The sequence below is a fragment of the Bombina bombina genome, chromosome 1 (genome assembly GCF_027579735.1).
Source record: "Bombina bombina isolate aBomBom1 chromosome 1, aBomBom1.pri, whole genome shotgun sequence".
In the NCBI taxonomy this organism is placed as follows: domain Eukaryota; kingdom Metazoa; phylum Chordata; class Amphibia; order Anura; family Bombinatoridae; genus Bombina; species Bombina bombina.
Genome location: NC_069499.1, coordinates 1,331,790,494 through 1,331,806,070, shown reverse-complemented (window position 1 = coordinate 1,331,806,070; position 15,577 = coordinate 1,331,790,494). Strand labels below are relative to the sequence as shown.

The following is a 15,577-nucleotide window of genomic DNA, read 5'->3' as shown; positions in this document are numbered from 1 at the left end:
GGCTTGTTATTTGACTTGTGGACTTTTTATTATTTTTTGCTATTAATAAAGGTGTGATTATTTTTGCACTTCTTGTCTCAGTTTGATTCCTGGCAACCGACATTACGCAAGGGCCATGAATCCTGATGGTGCTAATAATCCACCTTTACCTGCCAGAATTTCCAGGATGGATGAACAGGATCACCGCTTGGATCAATTTGCACTAGCCCTGCAAACCCTGCTGACTCGCAATGCACATTTGGACCAAAGTGTCCCGCAAGTTATGGCTGCTCCTGTTTCCGCTGCTGCACCTAATCCTACCAGGAGCATGTCCGGTTCTGCACCTCTACCTCAGCGATATGGAGGCGATCCTATTCAGTGTAGAGGGTTTTTGAACCAGGTGGGCATTAACTTTGAGATGTTACCTCAGGTGTTTCCCTCTGACAGCGCTAAGGTTGGATTTCTCATCTCGTTACTCTCTGACACAGCTCTTGCCTGGGCTAATCCCTTGTGGGAGACTAATAAACCTGTGATTTCAAATTACCCTGAATTTGTGGCCTCCTTTTGAAGGGTATTTGATTTTCTGGCTCACTCCTCCTCTGCTGCTAAACGACTCATGTCCATTCAGCAAGGTACAAGATCTGTTGCTCAGTATTTCATTGAGTTCCGTACGCTTGCCGCAGAGGTAGGTTGGAGCAATGAAGCCCTTGTTGTCGCCTTTTTTTTTTATGGGCTCTCTGATGCGATTAAAGATGAAGTTGCTGCCAGAGATTTACCAGAGGATCTTGAGGCATTGGTATCTATTTTGATCCTAATTGACATCAGACTAAGTGAGAGGCCCTCTTTCAAGGAGAGCTTGCGGAAGCCTCCTGTTCCGTTGTCTCCTACATGTTCGTTCCCACCCATGCCTCCCTCTCCTCCCATACCTCCTGGGCCCGAGTCACCAGATACTGCTGAGCCGATGCAGTTGGGATTCACGTGTCTCGGCGAAGAGGGCCTTTAGTAGGAGGGAGGGGCTCTGCCTCTATTGTGGGTTACTGGGCCACCTTTTGAAGTCTTGTCCTACATGGCCGGGAAACGCTCACACCTAAGGTCCTGTAGGGGGCAGACCTTGGGTGGTTTATCCTCGTCCCCGGAATCGCTAAAGAAGAAACCTTTGGCCACGGTTGTCCTTTCTTGGGTGGACTCCTCCATTGTCACCCAGGCTCTTGTTGACTCCGGTGCTGCGGGCTATTACATTGATAGTGCTTTTGTATCAAAGCACTCCATTCCTGTTTTGCCTCGGTCCGTTCCGCTTGCTATTGAGGCCATTGATGGCAGGCCCCTTCAGCCCGCACTCGTTACTCATGAAACTGCTACTTATCCATGGCTGTTGGGCCTCTCCATTTTGAAACCCTCCAGTTCCAGGTGATAAACTCTCCGCATTTTCCGGTTGTTCTGGGTTATCCCTGGCTCCAAAAGCACAATCCCAGTATCAACTGGTGCAGGTCTGAAATATTGTCGTGCTCTCTGCAATGTATTTCCACTTGTCTTCGGAAACCAGTTAAAGTCTTGTGCACTTCTTCGGTATCTCAATTGCAAGAGGAGTACAGAGAGTTCCTAGACATTTTTGACAAGGTGCGTGCCGGTATGTTGCCTCCTCACCGGTCTTACGATTGTGCCATAGACCTGCAACCCGGAGCCATTCCTCCTCGGGTCCGGGTTTACCCTCTGTCTGTTGCGGAGAATTGTGCTATGGAGAAGTATGTTGCTGATGCTCTGTCGCGGGGGATCATCCGCAAATCCTGCTCTCCTGCAGGGGCTGGCTTCTTCTTTGTGAAGAAAAAGGGTGGCGAGTTAAGACCATGCATCGATTATAGGGGTCCTAATCGTCTTACCATTAGAAACGCTTACCCTATTCCGCTCATTAGGGAACTACAGTCTTTACTAAACTTGAATTGAGAGGAGCATACAATCTCGTTAGGATCAAGAAGGGCCACAAATTGAAAACAGCATTTAACACCAGGAGAGGTCATTATGAGTATCTTGTAATGCCCTTTGGCCTATGTAATGCTTCTGCTGTTTTCCAGGAATTTATTAATGATGTCCTACAAGATATATTGCAACAGTGTGTTGTGGTGTACTTAGACGATATCCTCATACACTCACCCACACTTCAGGCTCATCGTTCTGATGTTAAACGGGTTCTTCAGAGACTACGTTAGAACGGCCTGTTTTGTAAACTTGAGAGATGTGAGTTCCATCAGACTCAAGTAACCTTCCTAGGTTATGTTATCTCTGTTGCATGGTTCTCCATGGATCCTGACAAGTTGTCTGCAGTTCTGCAGTGGCCTCACCCAGTTGGTCTTCGGTCTATTCAACGTTTTTTGGGGTTCGCCAATTACTATAGAAAGTTTATTAAAAACTTTTCTTCTTTGGTCAAACCTATCACAGACATGACCAGTAAAGAGAATGATCCACTCCATTGGTCACAGAATAAGACTCCTCGACCTCTTCCTGTGGGTCTTCTTCAACCTATTGCTAAGGGTGAGTGTCCTTGGACACATCTTTCCATGGACTTCATTGTTGAGCTCCCTGTTTCCAATGGCAATACTGTTATCCTTATGGTGGTTGACCGTTTTTCTAAAATGTCTCATTGCATTCCCTTGAAGAAGTTCTCTACCGTTCAGGAGCTTGCTTAAATTTTTGCCCGGGAGGTCTTCCGTTTACATGGGTTACCCAAGGAGATAGTGTCGGACCGGGGTAGCCAGTTTGTCTCTAGATTTTGGCAGTCCTTTTGTGCTCAAATGGGGATCCAGCTTTCCTTCTCCTCGGCATATCACCCTCAATCCAATGGGGCTGCGGTACGGTCTAATCAAGCTCTGGAACAATTCCTCCGTTGCTATGTCTCAGATCACCACAATAATTGGTCTGAACTGTTACCTTGGGCAGAGTTCGCTCGTAATAGTGCTATTAATGCTTCCTCCAAGTTATCCCCGTTCATGGCGAATTATGGGTTTCAACCATCCTTGTTGCCTGATTCATTCATGTCTCAGGGTATTCTGGCTTTGGAGGAGCATCTCCGGCAACTCCATTCCACGTGGGTGCAGATTCAGGATTGCTTTCATCGTTCTATGCAGCGACAAAAGTTCCAGGCTGATCGTAGGTGTCTGCCCGCGCCTTCCTACCAGGTTGGTGAGAGTTTGGCTGTCCTCCCGCAACTTGAACCTTTGTGTGCCTTCCAATAAACTGGATCCCCGTTATGTTGGTCCTTTTCGAATACTCGGACAGGTCAATCCTGTGGCCTACACTCTTGACCTTCCTCCTGCAATGCGCATCTCCAATGTTTTTCATGTCTCCCTCTTGATACCATTGATTTGTAATTGGTTTATCACTGTGTTGCCTCGTCCCCGTCCTATCTTTGTTAACAACCATGAGAGTATGAGGTCAGCAGCATTATTGATTCTCGTATGTCCAGGGGCCTCATACAGTATTTGGTTCACTGGAAGGGCTACGGTCCGGAGGAGCGTTCATGGGTTCCCTCCTCTGATGTTCATGCTCCCGCCCTCCTCCGTGCCTTCCATGCCCTTTCCCCCAATAAGCCTTTTATCCTTCCGCGGGGAGGGTACTGTCAGGGTTTTTTCCCTGCTTTGCTTGCCATGTGCTGCTGGCAGCCATTTTACTCACCTCCCTTGCTGACTCTGGTGCATTCTGTGTGATGCTGCTCATTTCCTGCACTTCCTTTTATAGCCAGACTGGTGTACATCATCCGTGTGAGACAGGATGCAGTCTCAGAATTGTGATGTCATCACTTATTATTTAAAGGGCCTCTGTTCAGTATGCTTTGTCCTTGTGTTGTCTCAGACCTGTTTGTGAGAGCTCCTGTGTATTACCTGGCTGTCTGATGTCCCTCCTGGTTCCTGATCCCTGGCTTGTTTCTGATTCTGCTGTTCTCCTTGTTCCTGATTCCGGCTCGTCTGACTACTCACTTTGGCTCCTGACTCGGCTCGTCTGACTACAAGCTCTGGTTTTGATTCCAGGCTTATTATTTGACTTGTGGATTTTTTATTATTTTTTGCTATTAATAAAGGTGTGATTATTTTTGCACTTCTCGTCTCAGTTTGATTCCTGGCATCCTGACAAATCTTTGCCTCCTCCTAGTGGCAGGAAAGGTAATTCCAAGGAGTAATGGATCGTGGACTCTTACCACCATTATGAAAGAAAAGTTTCTCCCCTAGAGCCCAATGATCAAAAACTCGTCATCATGGAGATAAAGCTCACAAAATCGTTTTGATTTTTTTTAGACCTTATATTGTAATGTAGGTGTCTCTCCTTCACAAAATTTGTCTTTCTGAAATTCTTTAAAGGGACCTTACAGTACTGACCATACATATTATTGAGCCCTTAAACTTAAGTTACTTAATAGCTTAACTGCTGCTGTAAATTTGAAAACTACTGATCGTTTCAGCCGACCATTTAACCCCTAAACAATGTTTTTACTCTATGGGATTAAATTGCACATGTGTTGCCAACAGCTTTGAGGCTGCACTATTTCCGAATGCCTCAGGGAGTGAGGAATGTAATAATAGTGCAGGTCTCAGGGAAATGCACTATTACAGAACTCAAAACCCCAACAATTATCAACAAAATATAAGGAGCTGCATTACCAAACTGGGGTGTGGTAGTCCTTGTAGAAGTTCTTACCTCAATGTTAACATTGCGTATATGGACATTAATTAAAGAAAATTCTTGCTGCAGGGTCTGGGGAAGTCCTGGCTGCTCAGAGTTTCCAACAATAATTGGTGTAGGAGGCGACTCCTCAACAAAAGCAGCTGCAAAACAAATAGTTAAATAAGTAACTTTATCCTGCACCATAAAATGTACACATCAAAAAATAAACCAAGTGAATCCTCTCACACATTTAGCTTGTATCAAGCATTAGAAATATGTAGCATATTTGTTTAACATTAACATCTGCTGACTGAATACGCTTATCACTAACGTAAATATATGACTGAAATATTGTAGTAAAGATTAAAAGGAGACATAGATCTAAGCTTGTGTAATAAAGTGCTGTGGATATGGTGACTAGTGGATATGTTGCGGTAGTCGCATTATGGAGATCAGACATAGCTCTAATATGACATAGATCTAAGCTTGTTTAATAAAGTGCTGTGGATATGGTGACTAGTGGATATGCTGTGGTAGTCGCATTATAAAGATCAGACTTGGCTCTAGTATGACATATATCTAAGCTTGTGTAATAAAGTGCTATGGATATGGTGACTAGTGGATATGCTGTGGGAGTCGCATTATAAAGATCAAACTTAGAATTCGAAAGAGAGAGAACAGCACTCCATGAGATAGAACAGAAGCTGGAATAACTTCCATGCATGTTCATTTTTATTGAATTCCTCAGGGTGCCAGTTCTTTTTGCACACTATGCCCCTTCACAGAGAAAAAATATCCTGAAGCATATCAGTCTGACCCTGCCCAATGACAGTCCAGCGCCGAAATACCAGGCAATTCTTCTCTGAACAAGGGAAGCAACAACCCCAGACGATCGTTTCGGCCTCCTATGGGCCTCGTCAGTGAGGTGCAGTTGTATCTCTCTAAGGGCAAGTGTGCATGGAGTCCACATCTGGTTTCCCCATTACTCCTAGGGTGACCCAAGAGCTACATGCACACTTGCCCTTAGAGAGATACAACTGCACCTCTCTGACGAGGCCCATAGGAGGCCGAAACGATAGTCTGGGGTTGTTGTTTCCCTTGTTCAGAGAAGAATTGCCTGGTATTTCGGCGCTGGACTGTCATTGGGCAGGGTCAGACTGATATGCTTCAGGATATTTTTTCTCTGTGAAGGGGCATAGTGTGCAAAAAGAACTGGCACCCTGAGGAATTCAATAAAAATGAACATGCATGGAAGTTATTCCAGCTTCTGTTCTATCTCATGGAGTGCTGTTCTCTCTCTTTCGATTCAAAGATCAAACTTAGCTCTAATATGACATAGATCTAAACTTGTGTAATAAAGTGCTGTGGATATGGTGACTAGTGGATATGCTGTGGGAGTCACATGATGAAGATCAGACTTGTCTCTAATGTGACATAGATCTAAGCTTGTGTAATAAAGTGCTGTGGATATGTTGTGGTAGTCACATTATAAAGATCAGACTTAGCTCTAATATGACATATCTAAGCTTATGTAATAAAGTGCTGTGGATATGGTGACTAGTGGATATGCTGTGGGAGTCGCATGATGAAGATCAGACTTGTCTCTAATGTGACATAGATCTAAGCTTGTGTAATAAAGTGATGTGGATAAGGTGACTAGTGGATATGCTGTGGGAGTCGAATGATGAAGATCAGACTTGTCTCTAATGTGACATAGATCTAAGCTTGTGTAATAAAGTGATGTGGATAAGGTGACTAGTGGATATGCTGTGGGAGTCATATTATAAAGATCAGACTTAGCTCTGTGACATAGATCTAAGCTTGTGTAATAAAGTGCTGTGGATATGGTGACTAGTGGATATGCTGTGGGAGTCGCATTATGAAGATCAGACTTAGCTCTAATATGACATAGATCTAAGCTTGTGTAATAAAGTGCTGTGGATAAGGTGACTAGTGGATATGCTGTGGGAGTCGCATGATGAAGATCAGACTTGGCTCTAATATGACATAGATCTAAGCTTGTGTAATAAAGTGATGTGGATATGGTGACTAGTGGATATGCTGTTGGAGTCGCATTATGAAGATCAGACTTGGCTCTAATATGACAGATCTAAGCTTGTGTAATAAAGTTATGTGGATATGGTGACTAGTGGATATGCTGTGGGAGTCGCATTATGAAGATCAGACTTGTCTCTAGTATGACATATATCTAAGCTTGTGTAATAAAGTGCTGTGGATATGGTGACTAGTGGATATGCTGTGGGAGTCACATTATAAAGATCAGACTTAGCTCTAATATGACATTGATCTAAGCTTGTGTAATAAAGTGCTATGGATAAGGTGACTAGTGGATATGCTGTTGGAGTCGCATTATGAAGATCAGACTTGGCTCTAATGTGACATAGATCTAAGCTTGTGTAATAAAGTGCTGTGGATATGGTGACTAGTGGATATGCTGTGGGAGTCGCATTATGAAGATCAGACTTAGCTCTAGTAAGAGGGTGAGTGATTTAAAATGAAAGCACAAAAAAGCAGCTGATTTAATAATAATGAGATAAGTATAATTATGTTGATCATTATTGGAAATTAGGACCCACTTTCTTCTTCTGATGGTCCAGGAATTTGCTCCTGGGGTTGTAGGGACTTTTCTTGTTCAGGGATCAAGGACAGCCCATCCATCAGATCATCAACTGGCTCAACGATGTCATTAGCACATAGCTACAAATGACACAGATGTCAGATCATGGGCTCCTGGAATTGTACCCCTAGCTCCTAGTTTACACTATTCTGCATATTACAATATACAAAAACATTGCCTGCTTGTTATTTATGTTCAGACTGGCTCCTAAGCACACACACACTCTGACACTTAGACAGCCTATGTGACATGAGAAAGAGCAGCAAGGAAGATGGGAAATTATTTTCAATTACAGCCACAACCTTTCAGTTGAATTCAGATGTTTTTTTAAATATATTTCACTCATATAATTTAAAAGTGTATTTTTTCATGTTTTAATTTTTAATACTGAAATAAAAGAATAAGAAAAAAAAGCAAATTAAAGTGCTACTGTTACTGAGGTGTTATTTACTGGGACATAGCTTTCCTATTAAAAGAGAAATTAAACTAAAATATGAATTGAATATTTGTTTATGTGTAATAAAAAATAAATGCATTCAGAGAGGGTGGGAATTCAGAACCCTGAGCCTTATGCTTGCTATACAGTGACTGCTTGATACAGGCAGGAACCTGTTTATTTCTGTCCTTAACTAGCCACAGCAACGGAGATAAGTTAAACAAAACACTTAATGGGATTTTCAATTGGTGTGCACCTGGACTGAAAACAATGTATATTTTGCTAACAGACTGCCACTCTAATCTGCTTTGTCCCACTTACCTCTCATGCCAGTCCCCACGCCACAGATTGAACAGAGTCACACCCCTTTTATTAATGAGCAATCACACAAACTACACACACATTCATGCACAGAAACACACAAAATTCTCAACATGAAACAAAGCTATGATAAATTAAACCCAACATAAAACAAAATGTTTTACACAATTTACAAACATATGAACACATGCAAATTTTAAAACATTCACTTGAAATATATTAATCTGTAGTGGCACTTGAAGGGACAGTCAACACTGAAATTGTTAGTTTAAAATGATAGATAACGCCTTTACTACCCATCCCCCAGCTTTCCACAACCAACATTTTTGCATTGCACACGAGCGCTATTTTGCGCTCGCGTGCAATCCCGCTCCCCGCCCGCACACAGCCAATCACGCGTGGACAGGAGCTGTCAATCTACCCGGTCGGACAAACCAGGGAGATTGAAATTCGCCACCTTTAAGGTGGCAAAAGGTTTTGAAAGCAGCGGTCTGATGACAGCTGCTTGTTAAATACGGACTGGGGCGTCGTAGGGGGTCGAAAGGTTTGCAAAGCCTTTGATAAATCAACCACATAATGCTTGGAATAGGTCTGTAAAGTTGTGGAAAGAATTTAAGCAAATAGAATACAAAACAAGAGAAGTTTTACTTTACCCTCTGCAGTTGGGCGTCCACCCGCCACATGCGCAGAGTCTGATCCCGTGACCAGGTCACCAGCTGATAGTCTTTCAACCCTGAAGATATTAAGAAAGAATTCAGAAGTCAGCCTGGTTGTTTGTGTGGAAAAAGGAAAATAGTGTGACATAAAATTCAGACACCTACGACTAGGTACACAATTTTGTTTTGTGCAGCACAATCATAATTCTGGTGTTTTGTCTTAGAACTGCTATATTTTATATTTGTTCTGTATAGTTGTTGAAATATCAGCAGACCATATATATATATATATATATATATATATATATACAGGGAGTGCAGAATTATTAGGCAAATGAGTATTTTGACCACATCATCCTCTTTATGCATGTTGTCTTACTCCAAGCTGTATAGGCTCGAAAGCCTACTACCAATTAAGCATATTAGGTGATGTGCATCTCTGTAATGAGAAGGGGTGTGGTCTAATGACATCAACACCCTATATCAGGTGTGCATAATTATTAGGCAACTTCCTTTCCTTTGGCAAAATGGGTCAAAAGAAGGACTTGACAGGCTCAGAAAAGTCAAAAATAGTGAGATATCTTGCAGAGGGATGCAGCACTCTTAAAATTGCAAAGCTTCTGAAGCGTGATCATCGAACAATCAAGCGTTTCATTCAAAATAGTCAACAGGGTCGCAAGATCACTGGAGTGCCCAAAAGCACAGGGTGTGCAATACTCAGAGACATGGCCAAGGTAAGAAAGTCTGAAAGACGACCACCACTGAACAAGACACACAAGCTGAAACGTCAAGACTGGGCCAAGAAATATCTCAAGACTGATTTTTCTAAGGTTTTATGGACTGATGAAATGAGAGTGAGTCTTGATGGGCCAGATGGATGGGCCCGTGGCTGGATTGGTAAAGGGCAGAGAGCTCCAGTTCGACTCAGACGCCAGCAAGGTGGAGGTGGAGTACTGGTTTGGGCTGGTATCATCAAAGATGAGCTTGTGGGGCCTTTTCGGGTTGAGGATGGAGTCAAGCTCAACTCCCAGTCCTACTGCCAGTTTCTGGAAGACACCTTCTTCAAGCAGTGGTACAGGAAGAAGTCTGCATCCTTCAAGAAAAACATAATTTATGCTTACCTGATAAATTCCTTTCTTCTGTTGTGTGATCAGTCCACGGGTCATCATTACTTCTGGGACATAACTCCTCCCCAACAGGAAATGCAAGAGGATTCACCCAGCAGAGCTGCACATAGCTCCTCCCCTCTACGTCAGTCCCAGTCATTCGACCAAGAATCAACGAGAAAGGAGTAACCAAGGGTGAAGTGGTGACTGGAGTATAATTTAAAAGATATTTACCTGCCTTAAAACAGGGCGGGCCGTGGACTGATCACACAACAGAAGAAAGGAATTTATCAGGTAAGCATAAATTATGTTTTCTTCTGTTATGTGTGATCAGTCCACGGGTCATCATTACTTCTGGGATACCAATACCAAAGCAAAAGTACACGGATGACGGGAGGGATAGGCAGGCTCATTATACAGAAGGAACCACTGCCTGAAGAACCTTTCTCCCAAAAATAGCCTCCGAAGAAGCAAAAGTGTCAAATTTGTAAAATTTGGAAAAAGTATGAAGCGAAGACCAAGTTGCAGCCTTGCAAATCTGTTCAACAGAGGCCTCATTCTTAAAGGCCCAAGTGGAAGCCACAGCTCTAGTGGAGTGAGCTGTAATTCTTTCAGGAGGCTGCTGTCCAGCAGTCTCATAGGCTAAACGTATTATGCTACGAAGCCAAAAAGAGAGAGAGGTAGCAGAAGCTTTTTGACCTCTCCTCTGTCCAGAATAAACGACAAACAGGGAAGAAGTTTGGCGAAAATCTTTAGTTGCCTGCAAGTAGAACTTGAGGGCACGAACTACATCCAGATTGTGTAGAAGACGTTCCTTCTTTGAAGAAGGATTTGGACACAAGGATGGAACAACAATCTCTTGATTGATATTCCTGTTAGTGACTACCTTAGGTAAGAACCCAGGTTTAGTACGCAGAACTACCTTGTCTGAGTGAAAAATCAGATAAGGAGAATCACAATGTAAGGCTGATAACTCAGAGACTCTTCGAGCCGAGGAAATAGCCATTAAAAACAGAACTTTCCAAGATAACAATTTTATATCAATGGAATGAAGGGGTTCAAACGGAACACCCTGTAAAACTTTAAGAACTAAGTTTAAACTCCATGGCGGAGCAACAGCTTTAAACACAGGCTTGATCCTAGCTAAAGCCTGACAAAAAGCCTGGACGTCTGGATTTTCTGACAGACGCCTGTGTAACAAGATGGACAGAGCTGAAATCTGTCCCTTTAATGAACTAGCTGATAGACCCTTCTCTAAACCTTCTTGTAGAAAGGACAATATCCTAGCGATCCTAACCTTACTCCAGGAGTAACCTTTGGATTCGCACCAGTATAGGTATTTACGCCATATTTTATGGTAAATCCTTCTGGTAACAGGCTTCCTAGCCTGTATCAGGGTATCAATAACCGACTCAGAAAAACCACGTTTTGATAAAATCAAGCGTTCAATTTCCAAGCAGTCAGCTTCAGAGAAGTTAGATTTTGATGTTTGAATGGACCCTGTATCAGAAGGTCCTGTCTTAGAGGTAGAGACCAAGGCGGACAGGATGACATGTCCACTAGATCTGCATACCAAGTCCTGCGTGGCCATGCAGGCGCTATTAGAATCACTGATGCTCTCTCCTGTTTGATTTTGGCAATCAATCGAGGAAGCAGCGGGAAGGGTGGAAACACATAAGCCATCCCGAAGTTCCAAGGTGCTGTCAAAGCATCTATCAGAACCGCTCCCGGATCCCTGGATCTGGACCCGTAGTGAGGAAGTTTGGCGTTCTGGCGAGACGCCATGAGATCTATCTCTGGTTTGCCCCAACGTCGAAGTATTTGGGCAAAGACCTCCGGATGAAGTTCCCACTCCCCCGGATGAAAAGTCTGGCGACTCAAAAAATCCGCCTCCCAGTTCTCCACTCCCGGGATGTGGATTGCTGACAGGTGGCAAGAGTGAGACTCTGCCCAGCGAATTATCTTTGATACTTCCATCATTGCTAGGGAGCTTCTTGTCCCTCCCTGATGGTTGATGTAAGCTACAGTCGTGATGTTGTCCGACTGAAACCTGATGAACCCCCGAGTTGTTAATTGGGGCCAAGCCAGAAGGGCATTGAGAACTGCTCTCAATTCCAGAATGTTTATTGGAAGGAGACTCTCCTCCTGATTCCATAGTCCCTGAGCCTTCAGAGAATTCCAGACAGCGCCCCAACCTAGTAGGCTGGCGTCTGTTGTTACAATTGTCCAGTCTGGCCTGCTGAATGGCATCCCCCTGGACAGGTGTGGCCGATAAAGCCACCATAGAAGAGAATTTCTGGTCTCTTGATTCAGATTCAGAGTAGGGGACAAATCTGAGTAATCCCCATTCCACTGACTTAGCATGCACAATTGCAGCGGTCTGAGGTGTAGGCGTGCAAAAGGTACTATGTCCATTGCCGCTACCATTAAGCCGATCACCTCCATGCATTGAGCTACTGACGGGTGTTGAATGGAATGAAGGACACGGCATGCATTTTGAAGCTTTGTTAACCTGTCTTCTGTCAGGTAAATCTTCATTTCTACAGAATCTATAAGAGTCCCCAAGAATGGAACTCTTGTGAGAGGAAAAAGAGAACTCTTCTTTTCGTTCACTTTCCATCCATGCGACCTTAGAAATGCCAGAACTAACTCTGTATGAGACTTGGCAGTTTGAAAGCTTGAAGCTTGTATTAGAATGTCGTCTAGGTACGGAGCTACCGAAATCCCTCGCGGTCTTAGTACCGCCAGAAGGGCACCCAGAACCTTTGTGAAGATTCTTGGAGCCGTAGCCAATCCGAATGGAAGAGCTACAAACTGGTAGTGCCTGTCTAAGAAGGCAAACCTTAGATACCGGTGATGATCTTTGTGAATCGGTATGTGAAGGTAAGCATCTTTTAAATCCACTGTGGTCATGTACTGACCCTCTTGGATCATGGGTAAGATTGTCCGAATAGTTTCCATTTTGAACGATGGGACTCTTAGAAATTTGTTTAGAATCTTTAAATCTAAGATTGGCCTGAAAGTTCCCTCTTTTTTGGGAACCACAAACAGGTTTGAGTAGAACCCTTGTCCTTGTTCCGACCGCGGAACCGGATGGATCACTCCCATTAATAACAGATCTTGTACACAGCGTAGAAACGCTTCTTTCTTTATCAGGTTTGTTGACAACCTTGACAGATGAAATCTCCCTCTTGGGGGAGATAATTTGAAGTCTAGAAGGTATCCCTGAGATATGATCTCTAGCGCCCAGGGATCCTGAACATCTCTTGCCCAGGCCTGGGCGAAGAGAGAAAGTCTGCCCCCCACTAGATCCGGTCCCGGATCGGGGGCTCTCGGTTCATGCTGTCTTTGGGGCAGCAGCAGGTTTCCTGGCCTGCTTGCTCTTGTTCCAGGACTGGTTAGGCTTCCAGCCTTGCCTGTAACGAGCGACAGCTCCCTCCTGTTTTGGTGCAGTGGAGGTTGATGCTGCTCCTGTTTTGAAATTCCGAAAGGGACGAAAATTAGACTGTCTAGCCTTAGCTTTGGCTTTGTCTTGAGGTAGGGCGTGGCCCTTACCTCCTGTAATGTCAGCGATAATTTCTTTCAAACCGGGCCCAAATAAAGACTGCCCCTTGAAAGGTATATTAAGTAATTTGGACTTAGAAGTAACATCAGCTGACCAGGATTTTAGCCACAGCGCCCTACGTGCCTGTATGGCGAATCCTGAGTTCTTAGCCGTAAGTTTGGTTAAATGTACTACGGCCTCCGAAATGAATGAATTAGCTAGTTTAAGGACTCTAAGCCTGTCCGTAATGTCGTCTAGCGTAGATGAACTAAGGTTCTCTTCCAGAGACTCAATCCAAAATGCTGCCGCAGCCGTAATCGGCGCGATACATGCAAGGGGTTGCAATATAAAACCTTGTTGAACAAACATTTTCTTAAGGTAACCCTCTAATTTTTTATCCATTGGATCTGAAAAAGCACAGCTATCCTCCACCGGGATAGTGGTACGCTTAGCTAAAGTAGAAACTGCTCCCTCCACCTTAGGGACCGTTTGCCATAAGTCCCGAGTGGTGGTGTCTATTGGAAACATCTTTCTAAATATTGGAGGGGGTGAGAACGGCACACCGGGTCTATCCCACTCCTTAGTAACAATTTCAGTTAGTCTCTTAGGTATAGGAAACACGTCAGTACTCGCCGGTACCGCAAAGTATTTATCCAACCTACACAGTTTCTCTGGTATTGCAACGGTGTTACAATCATTGAGAGCTGCTAAGACCTCCCCTAGTAATACACGGAGGTTCTCCAATTTAAATTTAAAATTTGAAATATCTGAATCCAATCTGTTTGGATCAGAACCGTCACCTACAGAATGAAGCTCTCCGTCCTCATGCTCTGCAAGCTGTGACGCAGTATCAGACATGGCCCTAGTATTGTCAGCGCACTCTGTTCTCACCCCAGAGTGATCACGCTTGCCTCTTAGTTCTGGTAATTTAGACAAAACTTCAGTCATAACAGTAGCCATATCTTGTAATGTTATCTGTAATGGCCGCCCAGATGTACTAGGCGCCATAATATCACGCACCTCCCGGGCGGGAGATGCAGGTACTGCCGCGTGAGGCGAGTTAGTCGGTATAACTCTCCCCTCGCTGTTTGGTGAAATTTGTTCAAATTGTACAGATTGACTTTTATTTAAAGTAGCATCAATACAGTTAGTACATAAATTTCTATTGGGCTCCACCTTGGCATTGGAACAAATGACACAGATATCTTCCTCTGAGTCAGACATGTTTAACACACTAGCAATAAACTTGCAACTTGGTTATAATCTTTTTTAGCAAAAACGTACTGTGCCTCAAAGAGGTACTAAACGATTAAATGATTAAATGACAGTTGAAATAATGAACTGAAAAACAGTTATAGCATCAAACTTTAAAACAACACAACTTTTAGCAAAGGTTTGTTCCCATTAGAAAAATAACAATAATTAAATTTGACATAAAAATTACAGAGCAACGTTTTTATTCACAGTCAATATAAAATTCTCACAGCTCTGCTGAGAGAATCTACCTCCCTCTAAAGAAGTTTGAAGACCCCTGAGATCTGTCAGAGATGAACCGGATCATGCAGGAAATATAAGAGTAACTGACTGGAATTTTTTGATGCGTAGCAAAGAGCGCCAAAAACGGCCCCTCCCCCTCACACACAGCAGTGAAGAGAAACGAAACTGTCATAATTAAAACCAAACAACTGCCAAGTGGAAAATAATGCCCAAATATTTATTCACTCAGTACCTCAGAAATGTAAACGATTCTACATTCCAGCAAAAACGTTTAACATGATAAATACTTATTAAAAGGATTAGTGACTTTTAACAGAGTAGTTCCGGTGAAATACCATCCCCAGAATACTGAAGTGTATACATACATGACATTATAACGGTATGGCAGGATTTTCTCATCAATTCCATTCAGAAAATAAAAACTGCTACATACCTCAATGCAGATTCATCTGCCCGCTGTCCCCTGATCTGAAGCTTTTACCTCCCTCAGATGGCCGAGAACAGCAATATGATCTTAACTACTCCGGTTAAAATCATAGTAAAAAACTCTGGTAGATTCTTCCTCAAACTCTGCCAGAGAAGTAATAACACGCTCCGGTGCTATTGTAAAATAACAAACTTTTGATTGAAGTCATAAAACTAAGTATAATCACCATAGTCCTCTCACACATCCTATCTAGTCGTTGGGTGCAAGAGAATGACTGGGACTGACGTAGAGGGGAGGAGCTATGTGCAGCTCTGCTGGGTGAA

The 15,577-nt window shown here is 43.4% G+C and overlaps 1 protein-coding gene across 2 annotated transcripts in view; it reads right to left on the bottom strand.

Annotated features, from left to right (window-relative positions):
• The window catches only part of WDR59 (WD repeat domain 59), a 177,823-nt gene that overhangs the window by 121,325 nt on the left and 40,921 nt on the right, over positions 1–15,577 (bottom strand). For both annotated transcript variants that reach the window (XM_053702127.1, XM_053702137.1), the window contains exons 11-13: positions 8,678–8,757; positions 7,227–7,347; positions 4,663–4,790 (exon numbers count right to left, since the gene is read on the bottom strand). In XM_053702127.1, coding sequence (XP_053558102.1) covers positions 4,663–4,790; positions 7,227–7,347; positions 8,678–8,757 — 329 coding nt within the window. The remainder of the gene's footprint in view (positions 1–4,662; positions 4,791–7,226; positions 7,348–8,677; positions 8,758–15,577) is intronic.